At 43.4% G+C, this 19,496-nt stretch overlaps 1 protein-coding gene across 6 annotated transcripts in view; it reads right to left on the bottom strand.

Annotated features, from left to right (window-relative positions):
* Positions 1-19,496, bottom strand: part of Zc3h14 (zinc finger CCCH-type containing 14) — a 49,451-nt gene that overhangs the window by 1,536 nt on the left and 28,419 nt on the right. For 2 of the 6 annotated variants that reach the window (XM_023719670.1, XM_004635114.3), the window contains 6 exons: positions 11,326-11,397; positions 6,530-6,689; positions 5,199-5,431; positions 2,232-2,352; positions 1,114-1,250; positions 406-497 (listed from right to left, as the gene is read on the bottom strand). In XM_023719670.1, the coding sequence (XP_023575438.1) occupies positions 406-497; positions 1,114-1,250; positions 2,232-2,352; positions 5,199-5,431; positions 6,530-6,689; positions 11,326-11,397 (815 nt within the window). Of the gene's footprint in view, positions 1-405; positions 498-1,113; positions 1,251-2,231; positions 2,353-5,198; positions 5,432-6,529; positions 6,690-11,325; positions 11,398-13,430; positions 14,088-19,496 lie in introns of those variants that run through there. The other 4 variants (XM_004635115.1, XM_004635120.3, XM_023719671.1 and 1 more) reach the window with 4 other exon arrangements.

Raw genomic sequence — 19,496 nt, 5'->3', positions numbered from 1 at the left:
AGTAGTTGGAGAAATGTTAGTCCTTCAGCACATTAAGCTACTGGAAGTGTGGATGGTGCTGAGCAGTACTGCTGATTTCATCTCAGTGCTACCATGTTAAAAAAAAAAAACCAAGCACCCACATGCTGGGAACAGCAAAGGAAAACAACAATGCTGCACCCCTTCCCAAGAGCTTAAGATGTTAATAGAAAGCTTCTCAGACCACTTGGCCTATGGGCCAGACAGACCTCAGCAACAACTAAGGAACGACTGAGATTTTTAAACACTATGAAGTTAACTCTGACAAAAAACACTAAACAGGACTAGGAAGTAAGACACACAAGACATTCAGTGTCTTAGTGACCTTCTAGACCTAGGACTGAAAAGCTACCACTTAACTGATTTGGGGAAAATAAATGTTCTTACTTTGGGATGATAAAAGGGACATTCCATTTTCTTACAAGCTGGGAAATAACGGCAGAGCTGACTGGTAGAAGGAGATGCTGGTGTTGTAACTGCTGACAAAAATAAGAATAAAAGCTGGTCAAATCTGCTTGTGTGTACATCCAGAAACTGAACACAGAGACACACTGTCACTGAGCCCTAACCCGCCCGCATTAGCCCTGAACTGCAATCCTCTAACCTCAGCCTCAACAGCTAGTGTTACAAATGTTCATCACCACACTCAGATAAAATAAATTTTAATACTGTCTACTGAAATCTTCACAGAGGTAACAATCACTTAAATTAGAGCTTTATGTTTTATGTATGCTTTGGTCAATGTCAAATACATCAGCGTACTACAGGATGGAGGATGGGCACATCTGCTCTTTAAAGACGGGTAAGAAAAGCCAGCATAGAGACTCACACCTGTAATACCAGCATTGGGAAGCTGAGGCGGGAGGATCACCATGCGTCCCAGGCCACCCTGGACTACCAGCCTGCACTGTGCAGCACAGCACAGCCCTGCTTCAAGAAGCCAACGAATGAGTGAACAAACACTGATAACATTAACTGGTGCACTCGAAATTATTTCTAAAACTGTTTTTTTGTTTGTTTGATCCCATTTATAGTCAGAATATATCATTTGGGTTTTTTTAAACCCACATGTGGCAGCACACAAAAATCACTAACCTGGCTTTGGAGGCAGTACTGGAATTCTTCTGTTGGTATGAGTGAAGGGACAGTCTGGTTTAGTGCACTTCACATCATATTTACAATTTGGATGAACAAACAAACATTTTTCAGCAAACTTACAATTGGGGAAGGCTCTACAAAACAAAAGCATATTCATAGTATTTTCAATGCAATATTAGTTTTCGTAGATGATCTTTTTTAAACTGTTACTATTTGTTTTGAAAAAATGTGGAATACAAAAACATACTCATTTTCAAATGAGGCCAGACAGTAAGTGGATGGAACTGTTTGTATCAAAACCTGAAGTTATAAAAAGAGGCCTCCAATTCAAGCCAAACCATCAGGAGACAGCAGGGGCGTTGGTGGGGGCGCACTGTGCTGCTGCACGCCAGGGTCCATGTTCTGTGACGCACACTCAGCGCAGCATGCACAGCCTACATGGGAAGCCCTGCGCTCAGACTCATCCCACGGCCTCGTCATGGGCACAGCTGTATCGCTCCAACGGAATCGCTCCAACGTCAACACGCCTTCCTTCCTGGTGGTAAAGCTCAGCTAGCCAGGTGTAAGCAATTTTTTTTTTTTTTTGGTACAGGGTCTCACTATGCAGCTTGGACTCGTAGTGATCCTCCTGTCTCAGCCTCCCCAGCTCTAAGATTATAGGCATATGTCACCACGCCCAGTTTTAGTGGCTGGCTTGACTCGGGGCCAGGTTGGCATGCAGTACTGGGGATCAAATCTGGGTCCTTGCACTTGCCAAGCAGGCTCTCAGACCACCGAGCTATCTCCTCGACTGTATTTTTTATACCCCATTACTTTCCTCCCAATCCTTCAACATCATGACGTCTGTAAGCAAAATGCACACTAACTGGGGGAATTACCAAATACTGTACCCATCTCCTTAAATGTAGAGAATCCTCAAAGAGGCCCAACATTCCAGTACCTCACAGGTCTAAGGCACCAAGAAGCCCCCTCCGAACACATATGAGGCTGCTCTGGGGAGAGCCAGAAGAAGAGTTACTGCATTTAGTTATGAAACTCAACCATAATAAAGAAATAATGAACCTGGAGGATACAGAAATTAAACTGAAAACCAGCATCAGTTTGAAGTTACTCACTTGCAAGGGGAAATGGGATGGTGGTACGCACACTCATCTCCATTTTTACAAGCAGGCCAGTACTTGCAGCGCTCCAAAAGCTTTTCTGGTTTCTGTGCCACATTCAGCTCACTCATCTCCACTACAGAAGGAAAGGATTAAAAGTATTTCATTCAATGTCATCAATTTGATACATAGCCCCTTGAATAAATCTCCCTTGACTTCCAGTCTTAAAATTAACATTTCTTTTAAATTCAGAGTTGTGTCCCCCCCCCCCCCCCAAAAAAAAAACAAGCCCATGTAACCTATGAACTGTGGTGAGTGAACCTACAGAAGATTACCAGGAAGAAGACCACAGTTTTCATTTTGAAAAGGAAAGTGAGTGCACCAAGGGTGTCTTTCACCAGACTCTAATTCTTCAATATCATTTCAGCACTGAATAAATATACAAATAAAGAGGGAAGGATGTCAGGTAGGGAGCATACAAAATTGCACGCAAGGTGAAAAAACAAGGGGCTAAGAAATAAGAACTATCTTTCATTGCAGCAAGATACAAAGTGCACAAATACAAAGGTTTCCCTGATTTCTGAGGTAAACTCAGTCTAGATGCTAACCTCACAGAAATGTCCACAAAGAAAGAAAAGCACTTTGCCTAAATTGGGCAACAAACCCCACTGGCTCCAGGGAGTGGAAGCCCACCCATGCGCAGAGCTCCGCGCCCCTTCACTCAGTCCGAGCCAGGACAGGCTCCTCTTGTAGCAGTCCGGGGAGTAGGGCCTGAGATCTGCCATTTCAGGAAACCAAAAACTACCTTTTTGTGACACTGCAATTTTAGAGGCTGATAGCTCTAAATTAGGAACACTAAATAGAGGAAGTAAAAACCCAGCTGCAGGTCTTGACCAGCTGCTCAAGGCACTCTTCTCAGAAAGGAGTAGCTGGCACTGTACACCGTACTACAGGGCTGCGTTTAGGAAAGCAGGCCTTTGCAGCTGCCGGAGATGGCACACAACCCCAGCCTGCCTCCGCACAGTAGTAAGCTCAGCTCTGGGCACGATGGGCCATGCTGTCCAGCATCACTACGCTTCAGTTTCCTCATTTACGCAGAGGGAGCATAATAATGCGTTCTTCAGATGCTAGACCTGAGCTAGATCCCTAAGACCATTTAAAGTCAGTAAGTTGCTTATATTCTGATATAAAAGAAGTCTAAGTTCTATAAACAAATATATTAGTTTTTCATTGATTTTTTGTTATTCCTGCAGAGAAAAGTGTCTTGCCTTCCTCCTAAACAACATGTTAGACTATGGCGTACATTCAAGGACACAAGAAAATGCAAGATGGAAACACGAAAGAGTAGCCTAGCTGGAAAATGACTGAAGCAGCTAACCACTTAACAACAATACTGAAATACTTCACGAAGAAACTTTGTCTCTCGGTGGAAAGATGTCAAGTCTCTAGCCTTTCTCAACTGACATTCACTCCACAAGCGATTCAGATCTCTTCTATTTCAGTTTTAAGAGGCAAATTCACTTTTAATTCAAAACTGTAAAAGCTGTGCTGCTATACGCTGGTGGCCAGTGGCAGAGGCTTAACAGAGACACCACTGTTGGCCACATCCTGAGTCACTGCACAAGCCACCAGCCTGGAAGCAAAGCTCTCTGCATAGCGCAGAAGAGACAGAGGCTGCCTGCCACTCTTCGGCACTTCCTGCTCCTTTCCAGTCTGTCCTTCTGTCAATTTCCAGCTCTCTCCACAGAACATCACACTATGTCACAGGTTCTCAGCAAGGCAGGTAGTCAAAGATAATAGTTTCTCTCACTCAAAATCTCCCCCAAAAAATCTATTATTTTTTAGTGACTGAACAAAGTATTCAAAATATTTCATATCTCTGCCAAGATTTGTTGGGAAAAATTTCAAAATCAATTATTGTATTTTTCTTTGAATCTATTCATTTTTAAGATTTAGTGATTGCTGGCTATGGTGGAATACACCTGTAACCCCCAGTACTAGAGAGGCACAGGCAAAAAAGATCACAAGTTCATGCCTGGTCAATTTAGCAAGACCAAGTCTCTAACTAAAAAAAAAAAAATAATAATCTATGCATGGTGGAGTACACCTGTAATCCAGCACTCAGGATGGCTGTGTCAGAAGGATTCAAAATTCAAATCTTACCTGGGCAACTAGTGACTTCGCAAGACCCTATTTTGAAATTTACCAAAAGGAAAAAGAAAGGCTGAGATGAGATGTAGTTTGCCAAGAAGGCCCTAGGTTCAAAATTCCTAGCACCAAAAATTAACTAATTTTTTTTTTAAAGCCTGGAGACCCAAGTCTGTGGAAGAGCACTTGCCTGGCCACTGGGTTCAGACCTTAATGCTGCCAAAAAATCCCACCTTTAAGAGGCACTTCTACAAATCATCACAAATGAAAAGGCTTAGCAGTGCTGCAGCTGGCACTGGTGTCCCTGGGACAAGAGGTGGAGACGGACACACATCTGACTGAAAGCACAGGGCTGTCTCGGCTGCGCTGTGCTAAGTGTCTCTCTTCAACATGAGGTCTTTTCTACACTTCCAAGAAGTATCCTGGCAGATCAGATGAGAAATTCTTTCAGACAAATTTTACTGAGGTAGAAAGAGCATAAAAATTCACATTTATTTTTCTCTAAAGTTAATTATCAGATTATTGCTGATACAAAGGGAGAATGACGGGGGGTGGGCAGAAGTAACCAAGATATCAAGAATGATGGTTCATTTCTCAAAGAGCATAATTAAGAGTCTTTCTGAGGCCATGGCTGAACTCCAGAATTTTAGCTCTGGAGTAACAGCCTACCTATGAAACACGCATGTGGAGAAATAGTCTGAAATTTGGTGGGTTTGATTCAAAGAACAAAAAGGGCCACTACTGAATACAAATATATGCAAGACCACCAATCAATACTCGTTCAAGACAGAGAAGTCAAAGATTCCCTTCACACAGTCTGAGCTCTCAACACACCGTAGGAAAAGCTACCATCTGGGTCACCAAGCTGCCTGTTCACCAACTGCAGCTGCTGTGGGTGGAGGAGACCTTTGAGTCCCTTGTTTGAGGCTGCAGTTTGGTTTACGGGTTTCACTCCTTCAAAGCACATGTCCTCCTCTTGATCTGACATGTATCCTGGGGGGCTGGGGACACCGTCCAGCGTCACTATAAACTTGGGACTTGCAGGTTTATCTGGTTGTACAAGATCTCTGCCAGACAGATAAAAAATACCATAGAATTAGGGAAGCACACACGAACGCCAGACCCCTACAGCGCGCTCAAGCAGAACTGGCACTCCTCACTTGCGTTTGGTTCAGTCAGACAAAAAAACAAAAGCAAAAACAGAACAGAAAGATTGGGAAGGGCTTCCAGGTCCAGCGCTGTGGGTTCAGCCCCCATGGCGTCAGCACCAGTGACCCTCCAGCCTGTACTAGGGACAATCTGCCCTCATCCCTGACTCCACCACTCATGTGACCCTCGTGGGGCCAACATGGAAGCCTCGTGGGGCTAACCCTAGCACAGATGCTCAGAACACAATGGATAGAAGTTTTACGTTCACACTGATTTTCTTATCTTAATGTGTGTTCCTTTAAGGAACACAAAGTTCATTAAGGAAAAATGACCCAAACCCAATCTAGTTTTCAATGGAAGACTGATGTGGCCACCTGGCTTTTAAAATTCTATTCTATAAGGCCAAGGCAGGAGAATTCCTATGAATTCAAGGCCAGCCTGGGCTACAAAATGAGCTCAAAGCCAGCCTAAACTTCATAGTGAAACCCTGTTCCAAAAAAAACAAAAATTCATTTATGGAAATGCATTTAAAAAACAATCTTAGGGCCAGCAAGATAGCTCAGGGGGCTAAGTGCCTGCTTAGGTAAGAGCAGGGACTGGGTTCCATCCCCAGCACCACGTGCCATGCTGGCCCTGCCCCCAGGGTGTGCTGTGCCAGCAACGGAGTCCGGGTATGGCGGCGCACACCTGTAATCCCAGCTGCTGGGGAGGCTGAAAGCAGGAAGATCACTACGAGTCCAAACTGCGTAGTGAGACTCTGTACAAAAAATAAAATAAAATCTTATTAATGGAGCTAAATTATATACTCAGTTTTTATTTGTAGATTAATATATTTCTGAACAAGCAGAATAAACTAGAATTTTTGAGAACAATTTCACCAGCTATTCACGCCTAGCTACTCAATGAAAATACTTCTACTGGGTGATGAGGCAAGGAAGAGGGAAGCTGAGAGCTAAGAGCCAGCCTGCACTATCTAAGCACACAAATTAGCTACACAAGAAAAAGAAACCATCTACCGTGTCTGCATAAGGTGTCCTGAAAGTACCCGCAGGGTATCTGCAGTCTTCATCCCCGACTCTTGGTTTGGTGCCACTACTACTTCCTCAGACAGCTTTGGCTTCTTCAGAATAAATGATCTTGTGTCTGCATGGACCATGGATTCCATGTCATAGTAATCTGAGCCAAAAAGATTGGCCATAAATGTTTGCTTTTGAATAAATCTTTTATTCCCAACATCACACATGTGACACAAATGTCAGTCTTTTATATACTCATAATTATTTTTTAAAAATCATAACTGATTCCATTTGGGAATAGGGCTGTGATGCTATCCCCAACATCTCTGGAAAGAAGTCAGGTGATCCTTTCCTTATAGGGTGCATTGCAAGTGACTCAAATGAACACGCCCTGCCTGAGGGAGGGAAAGGGTCTCCTGGGAGGCTGCAGGGGGGACATTAAGATACACACAAAAGAGAATTTGAGCAGCTTGTTGTTTTCTACAATCCCAATCCACAGATTATTGAACTATTTTTCTAAAACTTATTGTTCAGTTTTCACAGTATCATGTATAGGAGAGAACATATATTGAAAGGAAGAACTCATATGAAACAATTTCTGTTTGGCTGTAGAGAAAGGACTACTTTGAAAGAGCATTTCTAGATGAGTGGGCCTGACCCCACCAGCTCACACAGTCTACGCGTGGCCAGCCTGTCAGCACGCCACCAACTGACTAGAGCCAAGGTACTTGTTTCAAAGGTGAGAGGTAATTAAGACAAAACTTGCAGGCCATTCGCTCTGGGAACTAACACTGACTGAAAAACTAAAAGTAATAGTATGACTAGTTACACAAGAAAAAGCAGCTAAATAGCTGCAGAACAGCATGACCCATAGGAGCAAACGCTGGGAGACAACACAGACGCGGCTGCTTCAGCTGGGGGCTGTGCGCCCAGGTGCAGCAGGGATCAAAGAGGGAGCAGGGGTGAACCAGGAGCGGGGAGCGGAAGGCAAGCGGAGCACCTCAGGCAGAGAAAGACACCAGTAGGGAGCAAAGCCCGCAAGAAGTGCAGTATGGCAAGCTGAGAGCGAGTGGCCAGGAGGGCTGAGAGCACTATGGAAGATCTCATCTCAGCACTCTCCATTCTGGTCTGTAAGGAAGAAATCAAAAGGTTCCTAAGCAGGGAAGTGATACAATCAAATTGGTTTTCAGGAAATGATGCTAAGGACTTGTGGCACGCGCCTGTCACTCCAGCACTCTGCAAAGCTGAAGCTGAAGGATCACAAGTCTGAGGCCAGCCTGGGCAACTGAGCAAGACCCTGCCTCTAAATGGCAACTACAAAAAGTGAAACAGAAATGGCTGGGGATGTAGCTTGGCACACCCAGGGGATCCATCTGCATATCAAAGGAGGAAAACAGGTCCACATCAAGAGGGGCAGGACAGGTGGTTAAGACAGACAGACATTGGGAGGGACATACCGACAGGAGGAGAAATTGAGACGGCACAAGAAAGGAAGAGCAGATTTTAAAGGTGGCAAAGATAAATTTCAATGTTTAGATTTTATTTAGTTTGAAGTCTTTTTGTGGATTTTACATGTTATGAGGAACTGACAACTCCGATCTGACTCTCAACAGGGGAAAGACTGACCGCGGCAGAGGTGAGGTGAGTACTTCACTTTGCAGATGTCGCTGCCCCTCACTGCCTGCCCAGGAAGCCTAAAGGAGGCATCTTCCTCCCAATCACTAATGACCAACTTACACTTCAAGCTTCTCAGCAGCTCACTGGGTCTCCATCAGCAACTGCAGAACTAGGGCAGGTCCGGTAGCCACTACCTGCTTCTGAGCTACAGCAGTTTCACTAGCCCACACCCTGGGAGAATACAGGAGAGCAGAACTAACGCTGGGGACAGGAGCCGGGGCAAAGCTAACTTTTTCAGGGGCAGAGGAGATGACAAAAAAGAATGAAAATGAACAAGAAGAGCTATTGTGCTGATACAAATCTGTAATTCCAGCTACTGAGAAGGCTGAGGCAGGAGGATCACCTCAAGCTCAGCGTGAGGGTAGGCAGCTTAGCCAAGATCCTGTTTCAAAATAAAATTTTAAAAAGAGCTAGGTATAGCTCAGTGCTCCCTGGGTTCACTCCCCATTATTGTAAAATAAAAAAAAACTGTGAAATCCTGAAACTCAAACTATCGAAGACTGAAGAAAACCTGGGAACACGTGTCACATGCACCTTAGGCAAGAGTGCACTGAAGCCAGGCGGGGGGGCAGGCAGGTTATCTGCCTATAACCTGGAAGCACTTGGGAGACTCAGGCAGGAGGCCTGCTTTGAGTTCTGGGCCAGCCGGAACTACATACAATGACCGTGTCTCAACAAAAAAGCTGTAAAAGAAAGGAACCACAATTTCAAAATAAAAAACAGATCAATAGGAATTCAGATCAGCAAAAACTGAATTCTAAGTCAATAATGAAGCAATCCACTTTAGGCCACAAAAGCCCCAAAGGCTTGAAAGCTGGCAGCACAGGGTCCTTGGCAACGGCGGGCAGGCGAGCGAGTGAGCAAGCTAGCAAGGCAGCAGGCGCAGTTCTCCTGGATTCCTCTGCGCGCTGTCCCCAGCCTCTGCCTGTGAGACGGCGGCTCCAGATAACCTTTCACACATATTACAGCTCCTCCCTCGGGCTCAGGACAAGGTCAACACTGCGGGTCTGTGCACCAGGGACACTGGCCATGCTGTAAGAAGCCAGCATGGAAATGGGGAGGATGGCAGTCAGCACCATGGTGGCTTCCCCTGTCAGTTCTCTAGAGGCCAGTACCCAGGCTTCCACTCCAAAGACTTGGGAGACGTGGACTGGCCTGAAAGGCCTACAGGCACCAACAGCAGTGTGCCCCGAACTAACCCAGCAGATCACTCCACGATACCCACGTTCCCACATGAGGACTAAAGGTCCCGAGCCCAACTCATGAACCCAGAACACCTGTCCACTCTCACATCCCAGACCACCAAGAACCCAACATGCACAGCCTTCATCTTGAAACAAGACCAGGAGAAGGGACAGAATGTCAGAACAAGAAAAAACACATACATAGGAAACAAAATCAGTCTGTTTAAAGCTGAAAGGAAAAAGGAGTGTAGCTGTGTGCAGTGAAACAGGCCTGCACCCCCAGCCCTCTGGAAGGCCAGGCAGGAGAACCACTAGGGGAGACCCCCAAGGCAGAGGGAGTCCAGCCTGGGCAGCTCAGCTGCATGGCAGGACCATGTCTCAAAACAAGAAATTCAGTGAGGGCTGGCAGCACTCACCCATAACCCAGCACTCTGGAAGCCTGAGAGAGAATTTGACAGTCAACCTAGTAATTTGGCAACTCTAGGAGACTCTGCTGTAAAATAAAAAGACTTTTAAAAAGGGCTGCAGATGTAGCTGTGTGAAAGTTCCTGGGTTCAATGCCCAATGCTGGGGTGGGGGGAGAAAAGTAAAACAACAAATTATTTTTAGAGATAATTAAATATTTATGAATATACCATTAAGGTGACATCAGGTTGGGCTTTGTGGACGTTTCATTAAACACTTAAAAATGTCTGATTTTGCAGCTGACTGCAGTGCAGGCTAGGATCCCAGCACTGTGGGAATCTGAGGGCAAGGGATCTGAAGCTCCACCCCATGTGGGCAATTCATTGACCTGACAAGATCAGGTCTCCAAATAAAGGCTGCCACTAAGGGGGCACAGTGAGGGTGGGACAGTGTGATGCCCTGCAGGAGTCGCAAAAGCAGAAGGGCTCGCGCAAACAAAGCACACGATGGAGGGAGGGGCAGCACTGATGTCACACATAAGCCTCCCGGAGCTCGTGATGCCTCCAACTGTATGTGCACCAAGTGCAAAAAGAAAACTAAAGAGAAAGGTTAGGGACGAATGCACAGAACTGACGAAGTGAGCACGACACACATGCCTGGGAACCTCTTTGGAAGATACTCACTGAAAATAGGATGGAAGGTTGGAAGATGAGAGCGCAAAATCAAGGATAAAAATTAAACACTCTATAGGTGGAAGAAAGACGCCAGGGGCAAGCAGACCAGCAATGTGACCACGTTCATCAGATGGGCAGGACCTGGCATCTGGGGGGTTAACGCTGAAGAAAGCTTCACACCTGCCTCAGGCAGCAAGCCTGGATGGGTCAGAGGATAAGGTCTCTTACTGGAGTCCTGGCAGAGAGAAAGTTCAGGAAGGGCTAACCGAGGCAGCCATCACAGGAACAGAGATTCCAGCAAAGGGCAAACTTGGGGGACACAGAAGAAAAAAGAGAGGAAGCTTTTTATTAGGCAGCGAGGCAGGGCCTGTGCACTAAGGAAAGCAGACACTTGCCCCAGTCCTGAAGCAGTCTGTGATGGGGGGGGGGGGGGGGCACAGGGGCATGACAGTGGCTCCAGGCAGGGTGGCCTAAGACTACAGAGGTAAAGTAAAAGCAAAGATGAAGATGAATAGGGGAAGCAGAAGATACAAAAGCAGCTCAAGACAATGGCAAAGGCGGGGGGGGGGGGTCAAGTCAGGTGAGGGACTCAGGTGGTCCATGACAGCAAGAATGGGCAGCCAGCAGTCCAAGAGGGATGGCACTAAAAAGCAAAGTTTCTGAATATGCAAAAAATAAAAACACCATACACTATGAAGAACATGCAGTTTCTCTCTTGGCCCTAAAATATTTTCACAGATCTGTACAGGGCATCTTAAGCAGGAGCTAAATGACAAAAAATGCACTGAACAAGGTGTAAGCAATGACAATGGCAACAGAACTGCTAGTTTATAATGAAAATTCAAGTGTCACCAACCTTGACTCTGTAGTGTCTCTGCCATGACTGGGTCAATCTGCAGTCGGGATAACAACTGCCTCTGTTGAGTTCCTAGAATACAAATTTTAAAACCTCACTAAACTTAAAACACAAATACCAGCTTTTGTTACCCAGAAATTAATCTTGTTGGGTTAACAGAAAAATATTTAAAACTATAGCTTCAAAAATACAAACTGGCAGGGGCCAGGGAAATGGCTCAGTAGAATAAGCACTTGCCTAGCAAGCGCAGGGGTCTGAGTTCAAATCCCCAGTTCCGCAAAAAAAAAAAAAAAACCTGGCAAACCATAGGCACAGACAAAAAGCTGTCCTCAGGGTTAAACCAAAAAAGGCCATGAGGACACAGCCTTGGCTCCGCGTGGTGGGGGCCACATTTCTTGGACTAGAAGCACAGCCTACAAGAGAAGTAAAGGGAAGGATGGAGCAACAGGTCCTTGAGTACCAGCAGGCACTGCGACAGGCCACAGCCAGCTGCAAGACAAACACAAGCAGGGTCTCTCTCCGTCACCCAGGCTTCTTGCTGCAACTCCCTTCTCTATACCAACCCCATCTCTCACCAAAGCAAAACAAAACCCTCAAGAGTTACATCATTATGAAATTTCCAAAGATATCAATGAGCTCAGAAGGGGGCAAAAACAAGAATAACAAGTGTAACACTTGAATATGGCACTCAAAGCTTCACAACTCAAGACCCTACATCAACAAACCAGGAAAAGTTCCTGTGCTGTGTAGTGATGGAAGGGCTGGCCTGTACCAGGACCCTGGTCACCCCATCTTATCACCTGGTGAGGCTGCAGCTATCTTTGTTTGTGAAGGCACATTCTGTATCTGCACTGATGAAATGGCCTAAAACACGTTTCTTGGACCATCCCCATTGTTAAGTGATACATGAGGGTAATCACTTGCATCTGCTGTAAGAAAAAAAGTGCTCAGAAACTGCACGTGGTAGTGCATTCCTATAATCCTAACACTCACAGAGGCTGAGGCAGGAGAATCACAAGTTCAAGCCCAAAATGGGCAGTTTAGCAACTTACCAAGATCCTGTCTCAAAATAATCACATAAAGGGTGGAGGATGTACCTCAGTGTGAAAACCCAGGGCTTAATCTCCACTAGAGCCACACACAAAGGCAAACTAGAGCACTTATCATTTCCTTGTAAAGCTGACAGACTCAGTTCTCAAAAGGTCCATGATGTTAACTCTCAATAACCAAACTGCATGCAACAGTAACAAACCATCTTTGCTCGCTGCTTGAAGAACAGGAACCACCTCACACTTCTCTGTACCCCACGGCACCCAGCAGGTGTCAGGCACCGCCTGCTAATGTACAAGACAAGCATTATAGTATGGTGTAAAAAAGGGACAGAAATGATAAGGTTTCAAGCACTTCAATCCTAGAAAGATGCTCACATGCTGATTTTTAGTGTGCATCTGTTATGTGCAGCTTCACAAAGGCAGGATTTACTCATCCACAAACATGTAAGTGGGTGATCTCACCAAGTACCTTTCATTGCAAGGTATTTTTAAACTGTAAAATTGTATTAGTTTGACATTTTATTATTTTCTACTAAAGCATACATTAAATATTACACTGTGGTAGTGTGTCCAAAAAAGGGTAAATTTCTTCCAAAATTACCATGACAAGAACACACTTCTGAGGGACAAACCTAAATTCCAAGTGTCATTTGGTCATGCTCTATTCTTTGGGACAGCCTGAAAAACCGACATGTTACAGAGTATGGAAAGAACGCTTAAATGCAAGTACCTGTTTCAAATACTGCAACAGGTCTCTTTAACATATTTAAAGAAAAAAGCACACACTTTACAATAACTTCACACAGATATTTAAAAGACTGTTAGGTCACACTTCAAGGGTTTCACCTTCACGTTCATCGATCATCTCAAAACATCACTTTAGAGATGGAATTCTGAAAATTCTAGGCCTTTAATTTGAATAACACACATTCTAAATCCTCGAAAATTTCACTTCTCTCTGCCTTGCTGCCTCTGTATCAGAGCTACAGTTAAGGCACACGGAACAAAACAGATCAAAGGATGAGTATCTAGAAAACATCAAAAAGGGTTTACCTTTCTCAGTATTTCTAAGGAAGTCGATTATTTTTACATCTGTACCTTTTGACTGTGATTCAAAATCTATTTCAGCTTGAAAATCTTCCAACTGCTTGTTGCATTCAAATGTGGATGCTGAATATTCATTCATTTTAACCTCCAAAGAGGAAATTTTTGCTTCATTTTGCGACACTCTAACGTTTAGGTCAAAAAGATTTGCTTCGACTGTCAAAATTGCAGCTTTCATTCCTTTAATTTCATTGACGTCAGTTGATATTTTTCTCAAAAGGTGGGAAATATTATCTAGCTCATTTAGTGAACAAGAGGAATTTGTAACAGAACCTACACCAATTGGTTCCGGTGAGACAAAAACTGGTAGAGATGGTGACTGAAATCTTGAAGACATTTTCATAAAATCTGTTCTTAGTATCTGGGAATTTTTCCTTCACAGCCCATTAAATTGTCTCATCAAAAGTAAAAACAGTGATCACTGCTGTTACCTTAAGAAGTATTAAGAGTGACTAACATTTTAAAACCTGTAACTGGAAAAATAAGGTTGTACATTCTAGAATCAGAAAGTCTGAAAATGCTAAACACAGCAGATCAATTTTTCTTTTTGCTACAAGTGAGAAGTCCTATTATGTAGCCACTGTACCTTCTAGGTCCTACTTATAGCTCCTCACCTAGTAACCTCATTATTACATACAAAACAATTCTTGCCTCTGATTGGCTGGAAAGAAACATGTGACACCCAAAGAATTCTTATATTATTTACCTCACATGATGGCAAGAATACTAAAGAGATATACCACAAACTATGCAATATACTGTTAAGCACTTTATGTGCTTCTTCTTTTGCTCATTAAATTGTAACTTTCAAGCTTCAGAATATTTTTGTTTTACAGTTATCTTAAATTTCATTTACCCTTAAACAGCACAGTGATACCTCAGTTGTCAAACTCAATTCATTCCAAATTCATGTGTGTGCACTAGAAAGAAAACTGAACTTATTTTTCCCATAAGAAATAACGGAGGGGCCAGGGAGATAGCTCAGTAGAATAAGCCCTTCCCTGGCAAGCGCAAGGGCCTGAGTTCAATCCCCAGTTCTGAAAAAAAAAAAAAAGAAAGAAAGAAAAAAAGAAAGAAAGGAAAACTGAATCACTAGTTCTGAGGCCCCAGAATTACACTTTTTCCAGGACTATGACAAATTTCACAATGATTTGGTTCTTCATCATATTTTCCTCTTAGCTTTACTACCAGTAGCACTTTCTTTGAAGCCATGATTATATTTTACACCAGTAACCACCCCCAAAAAGCACAATGACAAATGTTTTTTTTTTGTTTTATTTTGTTTTTTGTTTTTTGGGGTTTTTTTTGCAGAACCGGGGATTGAACTCAGGCTCTTGTGTTTGTCAGAGAAGCGCTTATTCCACTGAGCCATCTCCCCAGCCCCAGTGACAAATGTTTTGATGCACTAATACAAGTCCTCTGTGTTGGCTGACCAACAGCAACACTTAGACTGAAGTGTCACCCTTCTGGGTCCACAGTGAGATGGGACACCTGACTCATTCTTGAGCCATACAGGTTTTTTCATGTCAGATTTTCAGTCTGACTACTGAGCAAAGTTACAAGTACTAGGTGCATTTTTTTTTTTTTCAAACTTCACTGTGTAGAGCAGTGGAAAATTTGAGCTCAGAGTATCTGACAACTGAGGACTCACTGTACATACCTACTGCATTAGCTTTACAGGGGCAGGGATGACTGACCCCATGATCACAAACTAATTGCTTCAAAGACCATATGTAGTAATAATAGAAATATACCATGCTAATATGAATCTAAGTGTGGGAAAATAAGAACTCTGCCTTGTTTTGGCATTACACTATTGCTAGACATGAGTTTTACTTTTTCCCATTCTGTGGGCTCTTTCCATTTCTGGTAGTATTTTTTGAAACACAAATTTTAAGTTTTGTTGAAATCTAATTTATCTACTTTTTCTATCAACTACCTGTGCCTTTGGTGTCATAGCTAAGGAACTGAATCCAATTTATGCTGTTTGGGTTTTTTTTTTTTTTTTTTTCTCTCTCTCAAACATTCCTTATCCTAACATTCTCAGCAACAGAAATAATTATATTCTACATCTTATTCGAAACAACCTTAATTCCTACATTAATTATCATTACACGCTGAGGAAATCAAACAGAACGAATAAACGCTGGCCTATACTTTCTATTTTATACCTTAATCGGATCTCTCCCTTTACTAGTCACATTAATCTATATTCAGAACCAAATAGGGACCTTAAACTTCCTATTATTTAATTACTATAAGCCAATGCTTGACTCCACATGATCCAACAACCTCATATGACCAACATGCACTGTAGCATTCATAATTAAACTACCCTTATATAGTTTCATGGTTAACCATTCGTTTCATGGTTTTTGGTTTTTTGTTGTTTTTGTTTTGTTTTACTTTCACCTCCTTTTTTTTTTTTTTTTTTTTTTTTTTTTTTTTTTTGTGTGTGTGTGTGTGTGTGTGTGTGTGTGTGTGTGTGGCCAGCTCAGCCCACCAGGGGGCAGGGCTGGCTGGCATGTGGTGCTGGGGGATTGAACCGCGGTCCGGTCCCTGTGCTTTGCTAAGCTTGCTCTAAGTAGGTGCTTTAGATCACTGAGCCATCTCACCAGCCCCATATTTTCACCTCTTAAATGCAAGTGTTTGATCAATAGAGTTAATTTCTGTATAACTGGTAAAGGACCAAATTTCATTCTTTTGTGTGGATATCCAGCAGTCTCAACACTGATAAAAACTGTTCTCTCTCCATTAAATTGTCTCAGCACACTTACAACAGCATTGAGGTGACTATTAACAGTTACCTCAAATCACAGGTTAAGAAGCTGGGCACAAAGGGGTTGAAATCAGCCAGTAAATGGAAGATGTATTAAAACTTCATCACTAATTCCACCATTACACTGCTGGATCTCTGTGTCCATGATGAATTAAGTGGAGCAAAACATCAGAAGACTCCTCCTGGTATAATTCCTATTTTACATGTACATGTATGCATGTATATATGTAAGTGTACAAACATTCATATAATTCTATTTTGCCTTGAAGACTAAACTGATTAATACATATTATATGAAATTCCTAAGTGCAGTGCTCTCCTCCTAGAAAGGGGCCGAGTTCCCTAATTTGGTCTGAATAGAAAAGCTCCTCTCTACTAAGCATCTGTCACAGTGTTTCTGTATTGAGCATAGCTGGTAACCAAACTTAGGACAGTTTCACTTTCAACTTATAAACACATAAGAAACATACTTCAACTGTTCCTGGGGTTGTGAAAGATGCTAAGATACTCTCCTGTGACGCCAGGAAAATACAACAGGCCGCAGGGCCCAAGTAGCTACATGCTTATGAAGGAACCAATACTGTAGCCCAGTGTGCTATATTCAACACAGTCCACGAGATTTAAAAGTTTTGTTGTAAAATAAATTTTGTGTCAGGTAGCCAATGTAAGAGCCCTAAGCATGTTTAAGGTAAGCTACTCTACTACTCTGCATCTTAGGCTCCAATGTTTGAATGTTTGGTAAGTTTACTGGGATACAACCCTTATCAAAAAGTCTAGGCACATCTGTATCAACCCCATCAAAAAGTCCACAAACATTTATATCAGCAGGCTCTCCTGCTGGAGAGCCAATTCTGAAATTGCCAGGTGTGGAGACATACACCTGTAATCCCTGTCCTCTGGGTGACTGAAAGAGAAGGACCCCAAGTTCAATCATACCCTGGGCAACTTAGTGAGTTTGTCTCAAAAATAAAAGTTTTGAAAGGGCTGGCAATGTAGCTTACTATGAAGCTCCTGGGTTCAATTCCCAGTACCCAAACAAACATTTAGGAAAGGCTGCGTATGCACTAAGTGCAAAGGCCCCAGGTTCAATTCCCCGTATTGGGGGCAGTGGGCCTAAGAAAATATAGTGTTTGCATATATTTGCTGATAGAAGCACTGTGGAGAAAAAGTAGCAGGATGACAGGGAACACGAAGATTGGGAGGCCAGGGAGGCCCACAAATGTCATTGAGTGAGCTACGTGGACATCTGAAAAAAAGCCTCTCTAGGGGCAAAAGACAAGCATCTCAGGCTTGCTCACCTTCCAGTGTCCTAAAAGACAGCAGCCAGAGACAGAGAGGGCAGGAGGTAATGACAGTAAAAGATCTGGACATACTTCAGCATGTGACAGGAAGTACCTGAAGGCTCTGGGCAGGGAGCAATGTGATCTGACAGTTTAGAAGCATCAGCCTGCTGCTGTGTGGGACAGACTGAGGAAAGGCCAGTATGAGAGCACATACCCCTAAGGACGCTCTGCCAACAACCAAGGCGCGTCATGCTGACAGACTACGACAGCAGCAGGGGGAAGAGCAGTGGTGAATCCCACATATCCTAAAGGTAGAGGTGGACAGGTGGCAGAGGGAAGACAGGAGATAAAGGAAAAAACAGCCCTAAGCAAAAGAGAAGGGAGGAGTCGGGCCTGAGCAACTGGAAAGGTCTGCAATGACCTACTAAATACCCAAGAATAAATATTAAGCAAGCAGTTAGATAGGAATTATAAAATCAGGCTGAGGTCCAGACTGAAGATATTTAAAGCCTTAAATCTGATTACACGAAAGACATCAGTACAATGAGGCAAGACAATAATGTGCAGCAGATATTGGAATATGACACAGTCAGATACCTGAAAGACCAAATTAAAAAATCAAATATAGAGGACTTCCTTTATAAAATAAAATAAACACAATCCAAGAACAAAGAATGCTCCAAAAAGGAGCAAATCATCTGGGAAAATGCAGAGGACTGGTGAGAAGACAGGCGCAGCAACCTGCTCTCCCCAGCGGCCCCACACGGCAAGGCCAACCGCTGCACTGAGCTCAGCCCGCCCGCTGGGCGCTGCACACGCCACAGTGGAGGGCAGCTTCTGTCCTGCCTCCTCTTAAGCTGTAAACCACCAACTGCAGACCTTGCAGGAGCAATCCCACAAATGAAAGGGCAAGAAAAAGACAGCTAAAACTAACTGAAGGAAACCATTAATTAAAATGAAAGAGTTCTTAAAACTTATCTGATTAGAATCTTTAGACAAATTCAAAGTGATATTGTACTCATAAAGTAAGATACTATGGAAAGAAACAATGCTATGAAAAAGGTTAAGAAAGTGTGTGGGAATTTGAAAAATTACTTATCACATTAAAAAGTCACATGGGGAGCCTGACCACACAGATGGCCCCTGACTTATTCTGCAGTAGTGAAAAACACAAATTCAGCAGAAATAGTATAGTAGTACTTCAACTTTCTAATTTCAACCTTTTCCTGGGCTAGCTGCATGGAGCGTGGCGCCACATTCCTCACACAAGGCGGTAGTCCAGGAAACCAACAGACATGAGTGGAGGCTACTACTCTGAAGTGTATTGCGCTCAGTGCAGCACGTCACCTCACGGCGTTCAACGCATTTTCAACCTTTGATATTTTTTCAATCTATAATGGGTTAATCAGGGCCGGGGAGATGGCTCAGTGGAATAAGCGCTTCCCTGGCAAGCGCAAGGGCCTGAGTTCAATCCCCGGTTCCACCAAAAAAAAAAAACTGAGTATAATGGGTTAATCAGGTTGTAACCCCATTCTAAATGAAGAAACATCTGTAAAGTCAAGTATTCCAAGAGTAGAACAAGGTGAAATAAAAGATATATGACTGATAGAAGACCCAAGCACCTTATAATTCAACTGAATTTCCAAAGGAAACAAAACAGAGCACATTTTCAAAGCAATAATGCATGAGTTTCCCACATAGAAGGGAACACACTTTCAAATCTAGTGTGCACAAAGCATTAGTTCCAAAGTGACTATCTAGCAATTAGGCAATCACAGTGAAACTGCAGTGGAGAAGCCTGGCTCAGTGGCATATGCGTCTACCACCAGCCCTTGACAGCGCACGGTGGGAGGGCTGTAAACTGGAGTCCAGGCCTGTGGAGATAGCTCAGTAGGATAAGCACTTGCCTGCTAAGTGCAAGGTCCTGAGTTCAAGCCCCTATATGGCAAAAAA

Source organism: Octodon degus, unplaced genomic scaffold, assembly GCF_000260255.1.
Source record: "Octodon degus isolate 3935 unplaced genomic scaffold, OctDeg1.0 scaffold00070, whole genome shotgun sequence".
NCBI classification, from domain to species: Eukaryota; Metazoa; Chordata; class Mammalia; order Rodentia; family Octodontidae; genus Octodon; species Octodon degus.
This window is presented reverse-complemented; position numbering and strand designations above follow the sequence as displayed.